The sequence below is a fragment of the Radiomyces spectabilis genome (genome assembly GCF_025331425.1).
Source record: "Radiomyces spectabilis strain NRRL 2753 chromosome Unknown BYT42scaffold_18, whole genome shotgun sequence".
Classification (NCBI taxonomy): Eukaryota; Fungi; Mucoromycota; class Mucoromycetes; order Mucorales; family Radiomycetaceae; genus Radiomyces; species Radiomyces spectabilis.
The window spans coordinates 381835-404758 of record NW_026251943.1 but is presented as its reverse complement, the minus strand read 5'-3'; the positions used below and the strand labels follow the sequence as shown (position 1 = coordinate 404758).

General features: G+C 43.0%; 7 protein-coding genes and 1 non-coding gene across 8 annotated transcripts; 4 read left to right on the top strand and 4 right to left on the bottom strand.

Annotated features, from left to right (window-relative positions):
• The first annotated feature begins 80 nt into the window (after positions 1–80).
• BYT42DRAFT_589530 (kinase-like domain-containing protein) lies at positions 81–2211 on the top strand. The gene is made up of 9 exons (XM_051570386.1): positions 81–473; positions 563–665; positions 733–837; positions 909–1050; positions 1118–1150; positions 1202–1483; positions 1565–1625; positions 1705–1872; positions 1940–2211. The coding sequence occupies exons 1-9, from the start codon at positions 349–351 to the stop codon at positions 2079–2081; spliced, it is 1161 nt and encodes a 386-aa protein (XP_051418424.1). The 5' UTR covers positions 81–348; the 3' UTR covers positions 2082–2211.
• Positions 2212–2706: 495 nt separating this feature from the next.
• BYT42DRAFT_618698 (kinase-like domain-containing protein) lies at positions 2707–4212 on the bottom strand (the record flags this gene model as incomplete). Its single annotated transcript, XM_051572321.1, has 3 exons — positions 2707–3654; positions 3724–4047; positions 4117–4212. 3 exons carry the CDS (start codon positions 4210–4212, stop codon positions 2707–2709), a joined length of 1368 nt encoding a protein of 455 aa, XP_051418423.1.
• Positions 4213–6183: 1971 nt separating this feature from the next.
• BYT42DRAFT_589520 (uncharacterized protein) lies at positions 6184–8549 on the bottom strand. Its single transcript, XM_051570385.1, has 3 exons — positions 7884–8549; positions 7679–7777; positions 6184–7618 (listed from the first exon to the last, which is right to left on the bottom strand). Exons 1-3 carry the CDS (start codon positions 8266–8268, stop codon positions 6432–6434), a joined length of 1671 nt encoding a protein of 556 aa, XP_051418422.1. The 5' UTR covers positions 8269–8549; the 3' UTR covers positions 6184–6431.
• Positions 8550–9119: 570 nt separating this feature from the next.
• Positions 9120–11618, bottom strand: BYT42DRAFT_589518 (uncharacterized protein). Its single transcript, XM_051570384.1, has 10 exons — positions 11477–11618; positions 11300–11417; positions 11007–11191; positions 10733–10937; positions 10513–10668; positions 10311–10434; positions 10053–10213; positions 9819–9967; positions 9435–9743; positions 9120–9370 (listed from the first exon to the last, which is right to left on the bottom strand). Exons 1-10 carry the CDS (start codon positions 11569–11571, stop codon positions 9232–9234), a joined length of 1641 nt encoding a protein of 546 aa, XP_051418421.1. The 5' UTR covers positions 11572–11618; the 3' UTR covers positions 9120–9231.
• A 1229-nt stretch (positions 11619–12847) lies between these two features.
• Positions 12848–15610, top strand: BYT42DRAFT_589516 (ATP synthase regulation protein NCA2-domain-containing protein). Its single transcript, XM_051570383.1, has 8 exons — positions 12848–12977; positions 13032–13511; positions 13583–14053; positions 14158–14534; positions 14623–14757; positions 14839–14863; positions 14931–15047; positions 15126–15610. Exons 2-8 carry the CDS (start codon positions 13091–13093, stop codon positions 15245–15247), a joined length of 1668 nt encoding a protein of 555 aa, XP_051418420.1. The 5' UTR covers positions 12848–12977; positions 13032–13090; the 3' UTR covers positions 15248–15610.
• A 593-nt stretch (positions 15611–16203) lies between these two features.
• Positions 16204–16488, top strand: BYT42DRAFT_618695 (uncharacterized protein; the record flags this gene model as incomplete). Its single annotated transcript, XM_051572320.1, has 2 exons — positions 16204–16332; positions 16414–16488. 2 exons carry the CDS (start codon positions 16204–16206, stop codon positions 16486–16488), a joined length of 204 nt encoding a protein of 67 aa, XP_051418419.1.
• An 836-nt stretch (positions 16489–17324) lies between these two features.
• Positions 17325–17407, bottom strand: BYT42DRAFT_t155. The gene has a single exon. It is a non-coding gene; the product is annotated as a tRNA-Leu (tRNA).
• Positions 17408–17867: 460 nt separating this feature from the next.
• BYT42DRAFT_589513 (uncharacterized protein) lies at positions 17868–22901 on the top strand. Its single transcript, XM_051570382.1, has 12 exons — positions 17868–17952; positions 18027–18110; positions 18203–18316; positions 18385–18488; positions 18542–18655; positions 18729–19469; positions 19564–19958; positions 20032–21546; positions 21617–22086; positions 22159–22274; positions 22344–22433; positions 22506–22901. Exons 1-12 carry the CDS (start codon positions 17916–17918, stop codon positions 22680–22682), a joined length of 3957 nt encoding a protein of 1318 aa, XP_051418418.1. The 5' UTR covers positions 17868–17915; the 3' UTR covers positions 22683–22901.
• Positions 22902–22924: the final 23 nt, after the last annotated feature.

Genomic DNA, 22924 nt, shown 5'->3' with positions numbered 1-22924 from the left:
TCAAAGAACGGGCTTTATTTTTGTGTATAGAGAAAGCTATCATGGAAAACTAAATGGGTTTTTACAAAGTGATGACCAGCAGCTGGATGGTTCTGAAACGACAGATAAAAAGCTGATCTGCCAATGGATACATGCTTAAAAGCCTGTTTATCATGTGATGAACGTGAGTACCACATGAACCGAGGAGTCGGTAGGTAGGGTAGCCATGACAAGTCAATGCGCGGTTCATGCAAAAAGACAGTCATGGACCCAACCCACCACTTGTAAGCCCGAAGAGTCGAAAAAAAAAAAAGTGGAACAGTGAATAAGCCGTCAAGTGGGTTTTTCCAAGCAATTTATACAGCAATCATGATGGCCGAATACAAATTAAAAAGGGATGCGTGTCGTCCCAAAGTCCTGGACAAGTACGAAATCATTGGGTTCATCAGTTCAGGCACCTACGGTCGGGTATACAAGGCCCGTTCAAGGAATAAGTACGTTATTTTTATCCTTCTCCATAGTACCCATCCATCATCTACTCGACAGTAACCCTGACATTTTCCTTCAATTTCATCTTTTTCAGAGACGACCTACGTGAATTTGCCATCAAAAAGTTTAAACCCGACCGTGAAGGCGAAAGCCATCATTATGTGGGCATTTCCCAGTCGGCTTGCAGAGAAATAGCGGTATGCAGTACTTCTTTTGCTTTTGTGCACCACATACTCACATCAATATTGTTCCAAAACGAAAAAGCTTTGTCGAGAATTGGACCACGATAATATTGTTGGTCTTGAAGAAGTCATTTTAGAAGATAAAGCCATCTTTATGGTGTTTGAATACGCGGAACATGACTTTTTGGTAAATTTTGTTTTTCTTTTCACGATGCTTGGAACTTCCATGATCTCACCATCGCTTATGGGCATGTCTAGCAAATTATCCACTATCATTTGCATACCGAAAGAAAACCGATACCAGAAGTCCTGATAAAATCGTTCTTGTGGCAACTCATCAATGGGGTGGCCTACTTGCATGCAAACTGGGTCCTGCACCGTGATCTGAAGCCAGCCAACGGTAATCTATCCATGTCCAAAACAAGTCGGCTCATATATTTCCCGCTCATATGGATAGAATCATTTAGTGCTTTTAACAAGTGAGGGCGTGGTCAAAACAGGTAAGCCGGAGCTGATGTGGCTAGAAATAAATTTAGTTTAACGCGTTACAGGTGATCTGGGTCTGGCACGATTGTTTAACCGGCCATTGCAACCTCTGTTTAATGGCGACAAGGTCGTTGTCACTATTTGGTATCGTGCCCCTGAACTATTGTTTGGTTCAAGGCATTATACCAAGGCGATCGATATGTGGGCTGTCGGATGTATCTATGGGGAACTATTAGCGCTGAAACCAATATTTAAGGGTGAAGAAGCGAAAATGGACACCAAGAAGAACGTCCCTTTTCAACGAAGTCAGCTCACAAAGATTTTTGAGATTCTCGGCACGCCCAACAGTAAGTCGCTTGACATGGGAAGGAAGAAAAAATGGACTCGACCTCAATAGGATGATACCCTTTTTTCTTTCAATCGTTTAGAGGAACGTTGGCCGACCATAGACCAGTTACCAGACTATCATCATCTAAGCTCCTTTCCACAGTAAGTAATCTGCTACACACACCCACGCGTTTCAAAGTCTGGTTTGTTTGCTAGCCTGCCTTTCTAATCGTCGGCATAGGTGCTCAAACAATCTTCGACAACTTTACCAATCGATGCCTGGAGCAAAGAGCGATTCAGGGTTTAATTTACTGTCGGCGCTTCTGGAATACGATCCATTAAAACGGATCACGGCAGAGAAAGCGCTGAACCATCCTTACTTCCAAGAAGATCCCAAACCTATTATGAAGTAACTTTTAATCCTACTTTTCAATACCATCTTGCAGCTGGATCTAATATTTTGTTATTGCATCTAGTGTTCTAGCTCAACAGGGAGTGGAATATCCGTTACGACGAATCACCCAAGACGATAACAATCTCAAACCTGCCAAATCCACCGTACCCGTGGTCCGCGAAGATCACTCCAATAGAGCCACGAAAAAAGCTAGAAACGCATGATCGTCTTTTTTATTATTATTATTCCATCCTGCATCTGTCACCCCCGATTTTTTTTTTCACGCCTCGTTGTTTATCATCATTCATTCTTCAAACGTCAAATATGACTTTCATCAACAATTCTTTTTGTCGAGTCGCAACTTGCTTCAGTCCTTGGTAACCACGAAAGCTGGCTCTTGGATGGCCTCGGCCTCCTCGGTTGAAAGCCAAGTCTCTTCCTGCACCGCATCGCGAGATCAACATCGCAGTGTTACACGCGGCAGTTGATGTATGTATTGTGCAAAAATCAAGATGTCATTATGCTCGTTGCAACTTGGAGTTATTCTTCATTTATGGGAGGGGAGATTATTTCTAGCACTGTTCACTGTTCAACGCATTCTCCCCATATTGATATTTCCCCACAAGAATTCTCACTTGCGCAGGCTCGCCATGTTTCACGGTGGCGCTCATAATTTAGGCTTTTTGTTTATAACACAGGGAAACAAGTCATCAACAAACTGTTCATCGCTTGAATCAATGTTTCGGTGATGAATCTCTGCTGCATCAAAACGATAAACAAAGAAAGATGGTATATTTTGTATAACATCATGGGTATATTGTGTATCACAAAAGAGAGAGGCAGGGTGTTTCATGCGTAGCCGATCTGCATCATATCACCCAGACTAAAGCCGCAAGGATGTTGACTGCTGCTGCTGCTGGTATTGTTTTGAGAGTCTAAGGTTTCCCATGATTTTTCATAGGGAATAGGGGCGCGTGGCGGGATTGATCGGGGGCAGCGCGAAGATGGTTTCCGTTGTTTACATTTGCGCAACCATAGACGTCTTTCGAGGGAAGCGGCCATGAGGATCACGGATCGTTTCCCTGCGGGAGCCCCACGCACCATGTCGTCCAAGGCTTCTTTGGCCACAGTGGAGCGACAACGAGCAAAGAATCGGGCGATCACCATTTGTCGTTCGCGCACATCGGAAATGGATCGGCTCGCTCTTGACTGAACTCTTCCGATGGCTAACTCGTCCATCAAAATGGATACCAGTTCGTTGGAAACGTCTTCTGCTGATGGACGCATTTCGGGACGAGAAGATAAGCAGCGAAGATAGATGGATTCATAAGCTGGGGTAATATTTTTGAACCGGCACAGACTAAACACTTGAGGGCATGCACGAATGTGGCTCGGAAACACGACGCCCGATACTAGTTGCCACAGCATGATTCCCAAAGAGTAGATATTGGCTTCGTAAGTGGTGGGACCGCCCAACTGACATTGTTCAGGGGCAATGTAAGGCCATCTTCCATAGATCAGTCCCTTTGCGGTGGTCGGAAGATCGTCAGTATCGACGAGTGCCATGGTTTCGCGATTCGGTTGCAAGAAAAAGTTGCGTGGTTGCAAGTTGGGATGGACTCGATTTTCACGATGGAGGTCGCGGACGGCACCGGCCATCAAAAGGGCCATACGATAGATCATTTTAAAGTTGCGTTGATCCATTTGCGCTATGGCTTCTTCTAAATTTGTTGCAGTGTAGCTCACCAGCATGAGGTGCTGCTCAAAGGCGGTAATCCCCACGGTTTCCTGAGGACACTGTTGGCAGTGAGGGCAGTGAGTGTCCATGTTCATACGCTATTCATCGAATTACTTGAAAAATAATACCTTGGTTAACGGTACGTGCAATTGTCGTAGCGTTATACCACAGTCTCCCCATGGTGCATGGCACCGGGTGCGGTAAACCGGTCCCTTGCGTCCGGAAACCATTGATTTCTGATACTGAAACCATGCAGGGGGAAACCATATCAGTGGTTGCTTGGCACTGGATTGAAGATCTTGAACAATTCTGGCAATAGCAACGGGTTGATCGAAATATTGCTCAAATAGTTGCTGATATGCGTTCTGGCTAGACGAAGCCCAGCCTTCCAAAAACCGGTCTTGATCAAGCGTTAGCAGTTGGATCCAAGTTTCGGCATCGTTTGGAGAAGGCTTCAATATTTATTTATTTTTCAATAAGTTGATCACGGTCTGTTGAAAGAAGATGGCTGTACTACTCACTTTCAAATCCAGAGGATGCGCATCGGCCGACTGGGTGTGTACGATGGATACAAATTCTTCGGGATGTCGTGCGATATAGTGATGAACCCGTCTCATAGTTATATCTGTCAATATTGCGTTCGGATATTAAGGTGCCACTCTTTTATGCGAGTTTTTTCCATGCATTATGTACCTTGGTTATCTGAGTGCGGGTATGCGCCGGTAAAAATACACGATAATGCGGCTGTCATTTTATTTTCTTTTAAATGATCTAACGAGAAAAAAGGACAGTGGGAAAAAAGAGGTCAAGAATCATAATAAAAAAAGGGAAAAACAAATGCGACGTGAAGTGAACGTTGTTCATCGTTTTCCCAGACGCTGAAACAGTGTCATCCAATTTTTTTTGTCAGGCGAAAAAAAAAAAAAAAAAAAAAATAGAAAATCCAATCAAAGGAATAGAGGACTCTTAATCAAGTTACTCTTTTATTGGCAAGTGGACGTGATACATTAATAGAACATTTGTCACTTGTAAATAGCAAGCACGTTAACAAGAAAAATTCAGGTGACAACCCACTTTATTCCTCAGTAACATCGAGCCAAAGAAAAAAGCCTAGTTTCGAAAATTTTCGGCATGTCAAGGTGACGTAGCCGTCGCTCGAAAATGCGGACTTATATTTATCGTTGTTGTCACCTGCATTTCCAAGTTGAACGTTTAAACCCTTTTGGTATCCGAGGTTCCTCACATGTGATCTCAAAGAACCAAAATCCTTCACCGATTGGTTATTTGCAGCCCTGTCTGTATTATTCCCAATTTTGGACCATGGAGTGAAAGCTGGATAATTTTTACACGTCGAACAAAGTGACATTATCCCTTTATTACCGACTATACCACAGCAGTATATATATAGATGGTGCCAACTATTTTCCCAAGAAAACCTCTTTAAATGGAACGCCCATGATACCGGATTCAGTCAGACGTCGCTAGATCGGTGTGACTGTTACTTTTACGTCGGGATACCTTCCAACATAGGAAACCAGTTGTCAAAGTTGATGGAATAGCGGTCTAGAAAAACGAATGCACATCACTCCTTAAAAGAAAAAGATAGTTTCTTTTGCAATTGGTTGTTTCAACCGATCTTCTCGAAAAATTCGATCGGTTTTTTTTCTCTCTTGTTTCACTGTGGAAAACGAAAAAAGGAACCAAGGCGAGACCGTTGGGAATAGATCAAAACAAAAATTCATCATCTACCTTCATTCCATTGTGTTGCTAGGAGACATTAAGGGGGATCTTTGTTATCCACACAGCAATCACATAACTCTTCATATCGTTACCGTAAAAATTGATCGACCAGGAGAAATAATCGGCTTTTACTAGAATACATCTTTCGTACTGTGTGAGATCTTTATTATATTTTATCTCAGGGATTAATGCGCGCTTAGCTTCCGTTGGAAACCCCATTTTTTTCATTTAATAAACTTTAGCCGTTGATGGAAGCTTCACTTTGGTGAAACTAGCGAGTTTCAGGGCTTTGCAGAAAATAGAAGGATCATGCCATTCGGAATTTCAATAACCAAGTGGCCGGTTCTTTGGCTCCTGAAGATTTTTGGAGCCCAAAATTTGGTAATTGAAGATATCCAGGAATATCATTGGTTTAATTTGGGTTCTAAAAAGTCTTCAATTGTGCGGACTCCGGTTTGTCAACGCCACCGCCTCGATAGGGTCTTTGTGAACATGCCACCACTAAAAGTTCTGATTGGCCAGATCACACCATATGTTAATGTTGCATTGAAGGCATCGTTCAAAGACAGTTCACGATATGTTCATGATCCGCTTATCATCCGCGATTCTGACAGGTTGGACCCCCTTAATCAGGACAAGGCCAGTTATGAATGATCCGCGCTAGTTCTTACCAAAAGAATCATATTCACCGACCGCGGGGTTTCGGTTACGCCATCAACATGCCTGCACGCTGCCGTATATGGACATGACTATGGTGGCATCACATGCATCACGATTTAAATCATGTACAGAAAAACATGTTCAATTTTACGGTGAATATTGGGAAAATATCCTGAAGGTGCTTCATGGTTTCCCTCTGGGTGTTTGCATAAAATTAAAAGAAAAGTGTCCGGATCAGTCAGTACCTTATTCTCTACGAAAGACTGGGTCTATTGTAGATTTTGAAATATAATCTATAAAATATACATGGATTCAAATAAATCTATAACAAGAAAAAAGAGAACAAAAACTAAGAGATACATAGTAAAATAGTCAAAAGATATGTACTACGTATATACAATTCTCACAGACCAAACGAATTGGTAAGCTATCTCATTCAACGCATGTTAGCCATCATCTGCTGAGCAATTCTGCGATGATAGTCTTCTTCCAATGATTTGATTTGAGGCATTGGATCGACGAAAGATGGGAAGCTTTGGGCATAGGATTCATTGTCTGGATCTCGTTGTACATGGATCTTGGAAGGAGGAGATGTATAGGCTGACGAGGCCGCCGCGCCGTAGCTTTGGTGCAAATGATCGTTGGATACAGTGTACGGTGACGATCCCGAAGACGACGATGATTCCGACGGTATACGACTGATGGGAGACATTGAAGTAGGATACAAATACTGCGAGGAGTACACTTGTTGCGAGGAGGGCGGGGAGGGGGCCTGTTGCGACATTGGTATAGTCTGAGGTGTCTCAGATTGTCGTGGTGGCGTCTGTGTAATCACGGTGTGTTTCTCTTGCAGTGTGGGTGAGGCGAAGGCGGTATATTTTGCGACGATTTTTTTGAGGGCGTAGGGCAAGGCTTTCCAGTGGAATACTTTGACGTCTTTTTCAATGTTACGTGGCTTGGGGCTAGGGAAGTTCATGATCAATTTGAAAAAGTCCGTGCAGTCTGATTTGCACTTGCTGACCGTGATGGGGCGGAATCCTTCCAAGTTTCTTCGTATCCGATTCTTCTCTTCCACGCTGAAACGGATGTTCAATAAACTTTCCAGCAGATGGAGACAATCGACGGACGTAATAAACCAGTCATTTCGCTCAGCCCAATAGATGCAGGAGACAATAATCGATGGTCCGTTACGATGGCCGTCATTGTGAGTTCCTATGGTTTTTTCACCGGTGGGAGTTGCAGGATGGAAGCTGCAGCGTATACCTTTGGCGAACGATTCACGCCAGAACTGAACTAGTCGACGACGCTGGCTCCATTCTTCAGGACTCCAATTGGCCATCATGCTATCGATGTCGCCTTCGATCCGGAGACTAGACCGACTGACTAAGCGCGAATACGGCTGGTAACTACCGACGGAGCTCGGAGGGATGTACGATCCAGGCCGTTGGCTGGTATCATATCTGATCGGATAGGTCGACCGCTGGGCTGGATTCGATTGAAAGTCAGCGGAAACCATCTGAGTAAACCCGGGATCAGGTGCGGCGACTCCCCCGAAGGAGGAAGAATAATCTGTTGCCGCTGAACGGTCGAATGGACCTTGTTCCGATTGATAGTAATCTGTGCCTATTCATAATTTATACATTAAGCGCTTGGAGAAAAATAAATTTTGCTTTCTGTTCCTACCTCGAGTAAAAGAATCATGCTGGCCACGGTAAGGCACGCCGACCGGCGAGACATAAGTCGATTCACACACCGACGGAGAATTCAGAAAATAGTTTTCTTCTATAAGGAGAAAAAAAAAAAGAAAAACAAACCAAGTCAGATCGAAGTCAAACTTCGTTTAAGTTTGACAGGGTATACTTGAAAAATATACCCGTGTTTATCTTACCTGGTGTGGGGTGAAAATCATTAGTGCCGGAGTTATTGGAAACCAAGTACGTGAATTCGCCCATGGGCCACGCTTCGATCACGGTGTCCCTGTTCAAGAGACAAATGGAGATGGGCACCACGGTAGAAGATGTGTTTATCTGGATCAATGGTGGGACCGTAGCTACCAGCGATGTGATCCCTTGGGCTTGCATTTGTTTTGTATCAAGTACCAGGTCGTTGAAAGCAATTTTGATATCTGAGATGTGATGAATAGGCAGCGATTGAATCACCAACGTAATTACAGTGCCTTGTGTGCCTCTTGAAGGGTTCATCTCGATGAGTCGAGGAGTATCTTCAGTCTTCATCATTGTCATTGACGGTTGTGGTGTCCATCTTGTCTGCATCTCCACACCTGACGCCAAGCGAACCGGTGATGACAATGAAGCTAATGCAAACAGCCAATGTTAATATCGCTTGAACAATAAGGCCTTACCCCCAAATAACTAGCCAATGAACTGCAAATAACGGCCTAATATCGATAACTTACATGTATGGCCATTTGCATCCATCAGTATTTTGCAGGTATATGAAAAGTGTCGAAAACGAAAAAGAGAGTAACACGAATCAATTTTCACCACCAAACGCACAGACATTGCCCTAAAAATACAGGTATTTCCTATGCAGCTGAGACGCCTTGATTGGTTGTCTGAATCAAAAAGATACGACTTCCGATAGTGGCTAGTAGTTCTATTTCGGAGATGGATCCTGGGCTTATCCACATGAAAGAAAATTCCGTATGGAACAAAAAGGAAATAGAAAAAAAAACACCCCAAGTCGACCCTTTGCAGGCCATAATATGAAGAAAATCACATCGGTCTTTCATTCCGTGATATCATTCTCTTCCACGGACTCGTTTGTATGAACTTTCCACTTTGTATTTCTGGGAAACTGCATAATTTACTCAAGTTCTTTTATGTCATTAACGTCACAACCGATCTGAGCACACTACTCCTTTTTTTTTTCTCATCACATCGGTCGTGCATCGATCTGAAGGGCCCATGACGACCGCATGAGTTTTAATGAAGATGTTTTCTTTACAATAAATTAAGAAAGTTGGTATTTAACGCTGATCAGAAAAATAAAGGCACGTCGGGCTGATTAAGCGTCTTTTCCATGATGCGAAATGACAGCTTGAATAATATACAATAATAACTTCAGTTACTGCCTTTTTTTCATCAACACGGCAGTCATCATGTTAATGAGACATGACAAAGATGGAATTCTTTATATAAATGTAGTTGGCGATATAGAAGCATGGAGACACGCTGATGAATTAGAAGAAGAACAAAATGGTACTAGCTACTTTTTTAAGCCATCAAGGGGCGAGCGCCAACACCTCCAGCACGATCGTAAACAATTTGGGCAATCTTGTAAGCCAATTCATCGGTTTCCGAGCGAGTGGCCGCCTCTGCGTACACACGAACGGCATCTTCGGTACCGGAAGCACTAACAATTTGGTTGAGTCTCTCGGTTGACGAACGACGTGATAACACATCTGTATTTTGCTTACCGAACAAATGAACGACCATTGCTGTATTTGGCTACGTTGGCATCGATTTCGGCTTGAAGACCTGCAGGTTCAACCAATTGACGTTCGGCATTGGTGGTTTTGAAAATGTGACGATCGGCCACGACAACCTTGACAAGGCGGTTAGGCAGATCCGTGTAAGCTTGATCCCATTCTTCAAGACTCCATTGACGGTTGGTCAGAATAGTTTCCACCAATAACATGTCGGAGATAGCATCACCCACAGTTTGGTTGATTAAATCGGTCAATGCACGAAGTTGCATGAGAGCCTGGTTTTGAGCAGGCGTTTTGCTAGATAATAAAATGAGATTCAAACACCGTTCATTAGAGTTTTGTTATTTAGATCCATGTTGCCAGTCCACTTACGCCTCAGATGTCTTGATGGTATTCAAAGCGGTAGGGCTGAACAAGACGGTACCGTGACCATTGGCTTCAAAGTAAACACCAATATCGTACTTTTCGGCTTCGTGATGAAGATGTTTGACACCCGTAGGAACACAGGACACGGGCACATTCTACAATTTCCCCATATCCATATCAGTATTCTCAGTAAGAGATGAATTTCTTACGAAAAAGAAAAACAAACGAAAGAAAACTTACCAAAACCTTGGTGAGGTAATGAGTGGAGCTGCCGTTGGCGTAAGCAGTTTGGACCACGCCGACCTTGATGGAATCGATGCCAGCATCCTTGACGAGTTCCATGATGAACATGGCAGCCAAACCAGCAATTTTATCGCCGTCCAAAAGTCTGAAAACAGAATCTGTGATAGAGCACACACAGTTAGCGACAACGGGTCAGAACAGGGGGCAGAGGGACACGTGAGTACATTTCATCTGTGTAGATGAAGGAATTTTTACCTTTGTCAGCGTAGTAGTAGACGATACGATCCGCATCACCATCAAAGGAGCAGCATCGATCACCTGGGTGGATGTCTGCAGTAGGGGGAGCCCGTTGCTGAGTTTTAACAAAATCGGCACCACACTACAAAATGCAAAGGATAAAAACGTCAGCGTGGTGCTCTTCCGGTCACTATGGAGCCATGATGACTACTTTACGTACGTTCTTATTTAACTGGCCCTTGGTGTTGATATCCTCATTAACAATTTTGACCGACAATACATCCTCTGGCATGTATTCCAACAGTTCGCGCAATTTGGGTGCACCGACGCCGTTTGCACAATCCACATGCAGAGGTGAAAGACGAGCTTTTCCTTTCTGTTCGAGGAAACAACATACGTCAGCAAGCGTTGCTGGAACTTTACAGAGCCATCACACATACCACAGCAGTCTTGAATGCCTCTGACAGTTTCTTATAGTAACCTTCGGCTGTAGGTTCACCGTAAGCATCGCTGGTGTTGGCTGTGTTGATGCATCGAACAAGATAATGAAGGATAGGGGTAGTCTGCAGACCGTGATTCACCGCTTTGGCTCCCGAAACCTTCAAGCCCAATTCGAGACACTTTACAAGTTCAGCGCAACTGGGTCTAATTTATCCCAAGAACTGAGGTCAGCAAGGGACTGAGATGACATGAATTGTCCAGTTTTCCTTTTACCTAGTATCATAAGCATAAATGACGGAAGCAGGGATGTTGATGTCAATTTTGTTGGCTGCAATAATTTGTTCGATAACTTGAACCAAAGCATCGCCGTCGTTGGCCACGGCCAAACTGGTGGCATAGCCTTCCCAGGACTGTTCGAGCATTTCTCCTCGAGGATCCACCAACTTGACACCGTTGTCCTGGAAAAAAAGAAGCAAGATAACGCAAGGTCAAAAAAATGCAAGCTCAATTATCAAAGCCCATGTTATACTTAAGCCAGGCAGGTCTTTTTTTCTGTTTCTTCTTACCTCTTCGGGATTGTGAGAAGCGGTGATCATGACACCAATGGTAGCGCCATTGAGCTTTTTGGAGCGCAAAGTAGCCAAGATGGCGACCTTGTACATTACCGAGTCGAGCACTTCGGCCCTGCAGGATGGACCGTGAGCGGAAAATGTAGGAAAAGAAAAAGGAATGATGGAACTTACTTTGAGCGGAATCCGGCTGTACCATAAGTGTACTTGAAGCCTTCAATCTTGTGAGGGATAATATTGGACTTGATGGCGTCGAAATCGAGACTCATTACGCGTGAATAAAGAAAGGGTGAGAAATAAGAAAAAGAGATATAGGGGAAAACTGAAAGGGCGTTTTTCCGGCAGGTTTTTGGGCCTTTTTTTTTCTATTTTCGGAGCTTGGGTGCTTTCAGCTCCGAGAAACATTGGTGGATACACGCATGCGTGCGAGGGTCGGAAAAAGAGGAAAGTTGACAGCCGGTTTTTTTGGATTCGGTGACACGAAAAGGAACTGAAAGTGGATGCAAATGCTACGTTCCTGTCAGTCCTTTATAACACGTTCATATCACAATATGAACAATCGTCCCTGGATAAGCATTTAAAATTACCGTGGGTATTGGAATGTCGTCGCACTGAAACAAGTATCATTTCATCTCTGTTTGTGTTTGTCCAATTCCACCAGAATTTAAATGAACTCAGCATTAAAAAAAATACAAAACTCGTCTTAAAATGGGCTTATAAAGAACATCCTCGTGCCATCAAATGGCATATGAGCACAGACAGGAATATCTTTTTTTTTTCCATTCTTATGAGCAAAAGCAAAACCTAAAAGATCACTATTGTTTTCTGTAAGCGATTGAAAATTGTTTATCAAATATTGCATTTTCATTTCACGGCAGAATTCTCTATCATGATAAAACAGCATGCGGTCGATTCTTCTAGAAGTCGCTATTACTCTCGGTCTCCGTTTTGTATTCCTTCATCAATGGATTTTTCACATGGTGAATAACGCGTATTAAACTAAAATAGACCGTTATAGCTTTGATCAATCTTTACAAAATTATCTTTTTAATCATGCTGAATAAAATAAACCAACATTTTGGAACAATTAAAACCGAAACCTCGATTGGGAATCTTTCTTTGTTCCTATTCTTATAGTGGGCTTTTCTTCAACTGATTTCCCATGTGCTGTCTCATCTAGTCTACGCATACTTACACCCATGGCATTATGAAATTGTCTAAAAAATCTTGTTATTTTGCACGTAAAATAAATAAAGATTTTATTGTCAAGGATCCTTGCCAATTTGCAATTTCATTTGCACTGAATATCCTAATTGTTTCGCTACAACGCTTATGAATACGAATACCTAAGTGGTGAGAAACTGTTCAGTAGCAAAAGATAAACTTCTTTCCGCGGTATGCATTTTAAAAAAATCGACAATTACTACAGTGTCGCCACTTTTGATGGTTTCTGATTTGAACCCTTGATTAAACCGGTAAGTTTTATTTTTGTCAAGCATATTTTATCTCTTCGTCAGAGAACTCTTTTATTGCCCCACAATAGTACTTTATACAAGATTTCTATCCGCCACACGTGGCATAATAATATTTACTATTCTCTCATAATGAAAAACAAAAAGGTTCTTTTGAAGCCAGAGACTTGCCAATTTTTTAGTGTGTGCAAAATGCATCTCATGTAAGTCCTTAACCTGGTGTTACCGTGACTGTTGAAGATCGACCAGTCTTCCAGGACCCAAAATCCCGAAATGCATTCTCAGCGTCGGCGACGTACACACCAAGTCTTCAACTATGACGACGTATATTAGCGAGCAAGTCAACCGACTGAATGCCTCGCTATCTGATATATTCCAGAATGAACCTTCGCTTGAAGCCGCCTCGGTGTCTCACACCGAGACAAACAGTGTCAAGACTGCTTATGAGCAGGGCGACAAGACTCGGTTCTTGTCACTAGCGAGCCAGGCCATCGATCTGTCCACAACCAATTTACCCTCCATTAAAACGGTGCAAGAATATTTAAATCTCTACACTAGCTTCACCACCACCGCCGATCCAGCATTGGAATGGTTGTTTGTGTCCAAATGCACCATCGCAATCTACGGATTCCTCTTCTCCAAAATCCTGAATTCCACCTTGCCTATTACCGAAGCAATGACGTATTGGGACAGTATTTACGGAAACGTACTGAAAGAGTTGTATTATGGTCTTCAAAGTAAGTTATTACTGGTCCCCACACATCATATACCTACGCTGGATTATTGATCCAAACGAAAACAATGACAGCTGCACCGACGCGTATCGCTACTCTAGCTGTCAGTACCTTGCATATGGTCCGCAAAGAACAACGGACGTTCAAAGCGGTTATGACCTCGTCGGATCACATCCTCAGCAATATATTTCCTGTGCGGGGTCGAATGTTGGCGAACCGATACCGACCTCGTCAACTTTTCAGCAAATTATCCTACCGGCCCCTGTTTGTCCACATGATCCACGAAGAGATTGGAGAGAAGAAAAAGGCTCTGCAGAAATTCCGAGCACAGCAAGCCACTCGATTAGGTCTGTTGCTGGATGCTGCTCCCCGTTTTTCAGATGCTTCCGCTGAGTCAGAACACGATCCATCTTTCCCTGTATCGGTGGCCCACGACACCTCTCGATGTGTTGAGCTCATGCAACAATTGTTAAAACCTCTTAACCGCAATAACGACGCGCAAGCATGTATTGAAGTAGGCGATATGGAGATCGATCAGGCTATTGGTAAGTATCAGAACCATTGGTGGTTGCCGTAGAGGACCCAGTCATGGAAGCTGATCGTCATTTCTGGAAACCCCTTACTTCCCGCTTTTTTTTTCCGTCTTTAGGATCATTGGAATCTTCAATGATAGAACAATCCTATGATGCTGCAGCTATAGCACAAACACTTCAACAGATCATCAACGACTGGGACACGTGCCAAAAAAATCTGGATGCCGTTCATCGTCTTTACGGTCAATTGTCAAGATTCGAACGGTATTGGATCCCTACATTGACCTTATATTTCACGGGGAATGCTCTTATTCGCTATGTATCGAACCGAAAATATGAGATTACTGCATGGGGTCAGGAGCTGGCCGCTACTGCGCACGATTTTGTCATACATTGGATCTGGGATCCGCTCGTAGAAGTGTGGGATACCATCCGTCTCAAAGATCAACGGTTAAGCCTTCTCAGTAAAGATGGACTACGCAGCGATCTTGAAGTAAGTTTTTGTTTCTTTCTTTGTCTTTTTTATTTTGTGGCACAAGGTGCAACGATGATATTGGAATACTCAAGGTGAGAGAGTTTAGTCATTACAAAGAATGGTGGTGCAATTTGCGCATGATCGATACCACCTTTCGGAGTCCGATATGGCGGCCCTAGTCACACAAATCCGCGATGGAGATATGTCACTTGTGTTGAAGGCATATGAGAACGAAATCAAGGTAAAGGGACCATAATAACGCCAACTCGGGCTAGCCGCCTGCAAAACTAATATAATTTATTTATTTTTTTGATCTTCGCAGCATCCACTCAAAAATGCCATAAAAGGTTTGAATGCTTAAAGAAAAGAGGGATCATGCATGATACTAACGCCACGTTTCAACAATCTGCACAGGCGATCTGATTCAGGCACTTCTTATCCAAATTCAGAAAACCAAAGTCGATATTGATTTGGCCATGGCCGCCTTGGACAAATTGCTCAAATCAAATGAACTGAATTTCGCTTTTTTGGGTATAGTCATGAATCCTCTCCCAAATACCATGCTTTGATGTGATATACTGATACCGGATTCGCTTTTTTTCTGTGAAGCTGTCGCTCCCTCCATGCTTCTTACTTGGGCGTCGTGTGCATGGATCCGCAATGTTTATCAGTCACGGGGTGGTCGACGCGTGAAGCAGATTGGTCAACCGATCCGTGAAGCGATGCGGTAAATATGGATGAATGCTGATCTTTCCAATGCATGCATGAAATTCTGATCGACATGTTAGACGCGTGGAACGTTTGTTCAATAATGAGCAGGGATCAAGCACCGATGATCATGCCGCGGCACTGCGTGTCGCTTGTGAAAATCAGGGCAACTTGCTGTGCGAAGTGCACCTCCTACGGTCGTACGCTCGTCAACTCCCCACCGCACGTTCCGTCCGTGAGATATTCATGGAAGATATTCGCGATTTGGAGAACCCTCACTTCACGACCGCCCAAAAAGTCCAAATCATTGCCCGCATGAGCCGATCATGGCAGTTTTTGTATTTCAAATGATAATATTAATAATATTAAAAAAAAATTGCAAATAACCATCCCTTTTTTTTTTTCTTGCTCTTCAGAGAAAGAGTGTCAATTCAATTCTGCGTATTCATGTGAAAAAGGGAAAAAATGCGGCAAAGGGATTTTTGGTAGTCAGATCATAGAGCATTTCAGGGATATGTAGTGGGATCATCTTAATAACAGTGCAAGATGAGAAGGATCAGTTTGGTGGATTGCGCAGCTGTAAGTAGTACAGAAAAAAAAAATCTTATCCAATATACCCTATCTGAATCATTCCTGCAAATGGACGGTCGTATCCCCTTGAGTATGAATGCGGATCAATTCAGTCTCTCCATGAACGTCATAAGAAAAAAAAAAAAGATAAACACAATATTACTTGCAAATATGCATCCCCTTGCATACCTAGGAACATGGTAAGTGCGAGCGTCTGTTCAGGGTCCTGGGACTAATACCCAACGTCTGCTTCTGTCGACCTATTGCTTACCAATTTAGGACATATGGGTTCACCTTGAATGTGTGGAGATCGATTCATGATCTTTTGTATAAATAGACGGCGGTTCATCATCTTCCCAACTTCATTCATTCACTTGCATCTCTTACTACTACAACAATCATTACAATCATGAAGTTCTCCATCATCATCGCTACCATTGCCGTCTTCGTTGCCACCGTCTCTGCTGGTGCTGCCAAGGGTGCTAACATCCAACAAGGATCCCACGATCTCGGCAATGAAGGCCGCGTTGAGGGTTTGGTAAGTTGAATTGACCACAACAGTCTTAACAATGACTAGTTTGATTTATATTTCTTTACTCATCTACTTCGCTTCTTCCAGTTGAACAACGCCTTGAAGGCCGGTATCCTCTCCGATAACAGCGAAGTCGTCGGCACCAACCAGCACGCCAACTAAGCATTCGGTTCGACCACCTCATACCATGCATCTTCAAATGATCGATTAGATAAACATTTCATCTTATCCAGACATTAATTCATAGCATTGGTCACCGAAAATAATACCATTCATCTTTTTCTCATACAATTCGTCTTGTTTTACTGTTGATATTTTTTTTTCAATTGTTGCGCGCGCCATATTAGGCTTTTCGATCTGCTTCATCTTAGCATCATAATCAGTAACCATATGATCTACGTATCTGGAATGTTTCCGGTCGCAATGATCCGCAACGGTAGAACATTGAAAAAGAGGGCCGCATTTCCGGATCCCTTTATTGGATACATAAAATGGAATACAGAAAAATAAAACTAACCACACTATTTTGATAGGAATACTTCTTATGGAGGGGTATGATGAATGGCTGAAAGTCATTTATATCCCGTATCGTACTTTGGATCACCAATTATGTTGCCTTACCGGCACCAATTATTTACGTTGGCTCATAAAACTAGCCTAACACTATTTCTTTTTTTATCTTATTTTATTTTTCGGCTGTTTGCCACCCCACGCTTTCTGCGCGCTTTCTATCTTTGTTTTTTAAGTGATATTTTTCAATTGAATCTTTTGCCATAGATATTATGGCGAGCAATACTTTCGCAACAAACGCGTGTTCCTCACCCTTACTACAGAAAAATCTTTTATCTGACTTTATACTGCCTTTATTGGCAGGCTCCTAATACAGGTACTAAAAAATATGAACATGACCTGTCTATAAATCGCTTCACAAAAAAAAAAAAAGTTAAAAAAGGCGTCACGGTAAAAAGGTTTTTCCTGGCGGCAAAAATAAAAAGAAGTGAAGAGAGTGGGATTCGAACCCACGCCTCCGAAGAGATCACGGCCTTAACGTGACGCCTTAGACCAACTCGGCCATCTCTCCACATTTTTTGTGTGATTTTAAATAAGATATAGAAAACAAAATATGTGACTGCGTCAAATCATGGTCACATATGGCAGCCTCTGGAAAAAGTGGTGATGTTTTGTAGGCAATTGCAAGCAAAGCCCGTATAAAATAATGGACAAGTCGAAAATACAGCATAAAATCTGCAATGGAAATAAAGATGTTAATTGTAGCTCTGCATGGATATGTTGTCATTGCACGGATAATTTTATGCAATGTATAGTGCGCAACAATTTAGCGCGCCCTCTTTCATTAGACAATATTACTGCTACGGAGTATTTACGAAGAAGACGAATATAAAGAAGACTGAAGCAATTGCTATGTGCTTATGCCTGTAGCGTTGCCATCGCTGATGAAAAATATGTGCTTCATACAGTCAACGTCATCAATTTTTGTTAATTTTAGCGTTTGAGTTTCCGTCAAATTTATTGACGGTTCCTTTGTTCTGCATTGATTTTCTATCCTTTCCCTTCGGTTCGTCGCAGAAATGGCAACCGTAACGGAAGCTAATAATTTCTTCAATGGTACTCTTTGGAAAAAAAAGTTCCGTTCAGTTTTTCCCTTCGAGAACACTGTCACTGACTTGGATTGTAATTAGCATTACAGCATGAAGAACTAGTTAAAAAACACCAAGACTTACAAATATCATACGAAGAAGCCACACGAAGGAATTTAGCACTCGGTACTATTCTGATCCATTCACTCATGACTTGTGCACTCTAGCTAATCCAGCCTCATTTGCCACCTATCGATGTTTTTTTTTTATCCTCTCAGAACAAGAACTTGCCAAAGTCCGTGAACAGCGTGCAAGAGAACAGCAAATTGTCACTGTCGATCCCAATCAAGCACTCCTTCATGAGCTCCACACAGCCCTTAAAAATGCACAAAGTAAACAATTTCATTGCCCAATGTTTATATGCCTTAAGTCATTCCATTAACACGCTTGGAAATCATAGATGATGCTCAGAAATTAAGAGAAAAGAACACATCACTACGAATGGACACGATCGCGGCTACCACCGATACCGAACGAGTTAACAATGAAAATGTGGCGTTAAAGGTGGGGATAAGTCGCTTGGCGTTAGTAACCGTATTACTCAATGCATCCTACAGCTTGAAATCGAGACGTTGAAGACTCAAGTAGCCATGGCCCGGCGCCGAGAATCCACATCCAAAGACGAGCTACTGAAACTTGAACGCATTTATAATGAGTTTCGCGAAAAGAGTGTTAGTAGACAACAAGAAAACGGACAACTGTCCTCGGTAAAGGGTGCTGATGGCTTTTTTTTTTCATCGACAGGATGTCGAAGGCAAGGAGTTTCATCACCGTAAAACGACGTATCAACGGATGATTGACCAATTGACGCAAGCCAACGAAGAATTGAAGTTCCAGATGAGCCAATACCGTATCGATCTCAGCGATGCTCAAGATACCATCAAAATGATGGAATCCAAATATCAAAAACTAGAAACCACTTTTACAACCACCAAAACTGCTCACGAACGACTGATTGAAACCTACGATCAACAGCAAGCATATCAAAAATTGCAGATCCAGAGCATCAAGGGGGACATGATGGAAAAACAAACGGCTCTCGAGGCTGCCAAGCAGGATCTTGAGCAACAGAACGCTTCGTTGGAGACGCAACTGAAAGAAGCCGCGGAACGATTGCAAATTGCGCATCAACAGTTCCTGTCATCGATCAATGGTGACACAAACGGCGCTCAGGCTGAAAGCTCGACTGCAGTTTCTGCGGCGGACAGTGATGTCTTGGCCATGATCGAACAATATGAAGCCTCTGGAAAATCTTGGGTCGATGTGTATCCTGAGTTCTTTGATTTACAAACTTCGTACGTTAAATTGCGCGCGGAAAATGAAGACATGCACAAGGTGTATCAGCGATTGGTCCGTGCTCAACAGGATAAAGAGCAGTATTATGAACGCATGGAGAAAGAATTCGAGACTCTTCAAAATCAATACAAAGTGTGCACCCAACGTCTTGAAAAACATGAAGCTCTCTACAGTGAAAATGAAAAGGAGGTAAGTCACCGCGTCATCTTGGAAATCGAAGAACGATCAAATGGGAAATCGAAAATCAGGGCAAAAAGAGCTCATTGTTCTTCCTTTTATGCAGCTTCAAGAGCTTCGCGCCAATCTAGAAAATGCCCATTGTAAGAACCACCAACTGACGGCGTCACTTAATGATACCACTTATCAGCTACGATATGTGCTGCGCGATATTGAGAGTCGCGACGGTTCATTCCCTCCTGAAGTGACGAATGCGGAAGAATTACTGTCAGCACCGGTGTTTGCACCTACCTTGTCGCATGAACAAGTCATTTTCAAAAACGTGACGGAACTGCAACAACGAAACCAGGAATTGCTCGATAGTGTGAGGGATTTATCTGGAAACTTGCAGAAAAAGTCGCAAGCGCTTGATAAGCTCCAACAACAGTACGATCAAGACCACCAAGACTGGGACATTAAATTCAAGACCATTTCAGAGGAAATGCAATCTTTGGGATCACGGTAAAAAGGAATTACTTTTTTTTTGTTTATATTCTGCCATGGCTCATCAATGTCGTTTTTTATTATTATTCAGATTGATAGATGCCAATCGACAAACCGAATATTATCGAAACGAAGTCCTCACGCTCAAAGATAGAGTACCATCAGGCATACCCGGCGTTGATGACGTGCTTAAACATACAGAAAATGACACGATTATCAAGGAATTGGAAGCGCGTCACAAGAATTACTGTCAAGAGACTGAACTATATATCCGTCAAATGGAAGCGGAATTAACTGAAGCACAAACCAACTTGACGAAATCAGAACAAGCGTCTGATCAATTCCGGGCAGAAATTTTGGAGTTGAAGCTGGCTTGCCTGGAGCAAAAGAACAACAGCGATATGAACAGTCGTATGGTAGACGACTTGCGTCGACGCATCAGTACGCTGGAAGACGAATTGAACTCGCGTGTTGATTTGTTACAAAAAGCCAACAATGAAGTGCTAGCATTGAAGAGTCATTTGGATTCCCAAACTAGTCAAAATACCCTTACCACGGCCGAATTGAACGCCAAGACAACCGACTATCAGAAATTGCTCAAGGAATACGAGGAGTTGGCGGTAGAACGGGGTCAATTGAAAGATCTGATCAATCAAGTGCATTCTGGTACCACGGCTTCGAGCACTTCTTCGATGAAGTTACTTGAGCATCTGAAGACGAGAAATGAGGAACAGAAACGAGAAGTGACGCGTTTGAAGAATCAGCTGGCGGAAACGCAACAGGAATTGGACGAATTCAAGTCGTTTAATCAACGTTCATGGCAAGATAAATATGTTGAAACGCAAAAGGAACTGGAAGCGGTGCAAGAGTCGCAGAAAATTCTCCAAGAGCAATTGGACAAAGCCAACGAAGAACGTGACACGGCACTGCAACATGAAGCTTTACTTTCTGGCAAAGTGGTCTTCTCAGCGGATGCCGTCGATTGTGAATCCCATAAGCATCAATTGTTGGTGGCTGAAGCATTGATTCAGCAGCTGGAAACACGCGTGGAGAATTACCAGCGGTTATTAGAACGTCATAATGCCGAGTATACCAAACTGAGCGAGGAGCATAGCGAATCGACGACGCGTATGAAGGAGTCCATGACGAAACTGGCGGTAGAGTTGGCGACTCGCGAAGCGCGTATTGCTGAAAACCAAACCCAGACCGAAAATGCACTACGAGCCGCCGAAGCGGCAGAGAAAGCGATCGAAGAAGCCAAGAGCGAATGGTTGGCAGAGAAACGTACCTTGACGGAAGATAAGGAAGATTTAGCGCGCAAAAATGAAGCTAAGGAAACCGAATTAGCCACGCTGCGACAGGAAATTGAACATCAAATCAATCTCGTGCAGGTGGCAGAAGCGAAATTGCAAGCAGAATCGGCCGCACGCAGTAAAGATGCCGAATGTATTCAAGGTCTTCGCGATGATATCAAAAAACTGTCGCAAGATATTGCCGAGAAAGAAGCCGATGCGAGACGATTGCATGAGCAACTCAAAGACGCCGAAACATCATGGTCTCGCCAAAAAGAACAAATGGAGACCAATCAAAGTGAAGTTAAGCAAAGGTAAGGGTGGATAAATGCATAGTGATAGTCTTTTTAGTGGATCTGAAAAAAAAATTCTTACACAACATAGTCTGGAGAAATTATGGGCTTCGAATCAATCGTTATTCCAGCGTCTTGAAAACGAACTTGCTAAACGAGAGGAGGCGACAACAGCGGACGATGACAAGGAGAATCATATTAGTAAACTCAAATCGTTTGCTCCTGACATACTTCAAGAATTACGTGATGTGAATGCACTCCTCACGCGCGACAATATCCAGTGGCGGGCTCGTTACCTTGAGATCAACAAGCAGTATGAAGCCATTCACTTTGAACTCACGTTTGTGGAGAGAAAGTTAAAGTCCACTCGTGCAGCATTGGAGAATGCACGATCCGAGAGCAATGTCTCGACGGATCAGCAGATGAAGGCGAATAACGAATTGATCTTTTACAAGGAAGCCAACAGCCGACAAGAGCAGCGTATTGCGGAATTGAACAAACGCATCGGTGCCTTGGAGCATGAGATATCTGTCAATAATGCTGAATTGGTCCCCATCTCAGGTAAATGTGGATGTCCTCTGAAAGAAAACTGATTGGTTGCTGAATCGAAATATTCTGTTTCTTGATCGATAGCGAAACTGCGGGCTGTAGAGCAGCAATTATTGCAAACCACTGTGGAACGCGATAATCTCAGGACCAATTACGAAACATATAAAAAGCAAGCAGAAATACTGATGGCGGAACCTGCGGTATATATTACACTGTGATGGATAGCTGTTCTTTTTTTTTTCCGGACTAACAGACAACTTTCCACTTAGGCGAAGGATTCTGCCGAAGCGGACAAGGTGAAAGAATTAGAATCGCAAGTGGCGGAATTGAAGGAAAAGTTGGAGTTGACGTTGGTTCAGGTATGTGAATACTAGAGAGCATGATGACAAGGGGGAAAATCAATGTTGAGTAACCGTTTCTTTCTGTTTTAGGCCAAGAAGACTGGTCAGTTTGCGCACGCATACAAAGCACGTTGGAATGAGCTCAAGACAAAGGTGGCCGAATTGGAACAAGAGAAAAGCCAAATGCAAGCGGCACTCCAACAACAACAATCGGGTCATGATGAGACAGATACTGCCAAAGCAACGACCTCGACGGCTCCGCAATAATAAAAGTGGTGGTGTAATTACAAAATCATACAAATTGTATCTATACATACGGGAAAATAAAAATATGGCATTACATGGAGATGACGACTGTATAAAATGGATCCACACCACACAGTGCTGAGAGATGGGGGCAATTGACCTTGTCAATGTTGGTTTGGCTCTCATGCAAGGTTTATTTGAACCCACCACCCATCAACCTATTCTTTGCAAATACACAAACCGAATCAACACGGGTAAGAAAG

What these genes read in the sequence shown, in the direction of transcription:
- BYT42DRAFT_589530 (XM_051570386.1), top strand. Translation starts at nt 349, where the DNA reads ATGATGGCCGAATACAAATTAAAAAGGGATGCGTGTCGTCCCAAAGTC. An exon ending in AAGGCCCGTTCAAGGAATAA is followed by an intron (nt 474 to 562) that starts GTACGTTATTTT and finishes CATCTTTTTCAG; the next exon opens with AGACGACCTACGTGAATTTG. An exon ending in TGATCTGAAGCCAGCCAACG is followed by an intron (nt 1,051 to 1,117) that starts GTAATCTATCCA and finishes AGAATCATTTAG; the next exon opens with TGCTTTTAACAAGTGAGGGC.
- BYT42DRAFT_589520 (XM_051570385.1), bottom strand. Translation starts at nt 8,268, where the DNA reads ATGCAGACAAGATGGACACCACAACCGTCAATGACAATGATGAAGACT. An exon ending in TGATTTTCACCCCACACCAG is followed by an intron (nt 7,778 to 7,883) that starts GTAAGATAAACA and finishes TTCTCCTTATAG; the next exon opens with AAGAAAACTATTTTCTGAAT. An exon ending in GCATGATTCTTTTACTCGAG is followed by an intron (nt 7,619 to 7,678) that starts GTAGGAACAGAA and finishes AATTATGAATAG; the next exon opens with GCACAGATTACTATCAATCG.
- BYT42DRAFT_589518 (XM_051570384.1), bottom strand. Translation starts at nt 11,571, where the DNA reads ATGAGTCTCGATTTCGACGCCATCAAGTCCAATATTATCCCTCACAAG. An exon ending in CTTCTCACAATCCCGAAGAG is followed by an intron (nt 11,192 to 11,299) that starts GTAAGAAGAAAC and finishes CTTTTTTTCCAG; the next exon opens with GACAACGGTGTCAAGTTGGT. An exon ending in AGGCATTCAAGACTGCTGTG is followed by an intron (nt 10,669 to 10,732) that starts GTATGTGTGATG and finishes TTCCTCGAACAG; the next exon opens with AAAGGAAAAGCTCGTCTTTC.
- BYT42DRAFT_589516 (XM_051570383.1), top strand. Translation starts at nt 13,091, where the DNA reads ATGACGACGTATATTAGCGAGCAAGTCAACCGACTGAATGCCTCGCTA. An exon ending in GGAGATCGATCAGGCTATTG is followed by an intron (nt 14,054 to 14,157) that starts GTAAGTATCAGA and finishes TTCCGTCTTTAG; the next exon opens with GATCATTGGAATCTTCAATG. An exon ending in ACTCAAAAATGCCATAAAAG is followed by an intron (nt 14,864 to 14,930) that starts GTTTGAATGCTT and finishes CAATCTGCACAG; the next exon opens with GCGATCTGATTCAGGCACTT.
- BYT42DRAFT_589513 (XM_051570382.1), top strand. Translation starts at nt 17,916, where the DNA reads ATGGCAACCGTAACGGAAGCTAATAATTTCTTCAATG. An exon ending in ATGAGTTTCGCGAAAAGAGT is followed by an intron (nt 18,656 to 18,728) that starts GTTAGTAGACAA and finishes TTTCATCGACAG; the next exon opens with GATGTCGAAGGCAAGGAGTT. An exon ending in TACTGATGGCGGAACCTGCG is followed by an intron (nt 22,275 to 22,343) that starts GTATATATTACA and finishes CTTTCCACTTAG; the next exon opens with GCGAAGGATTCTGCCGAAGC.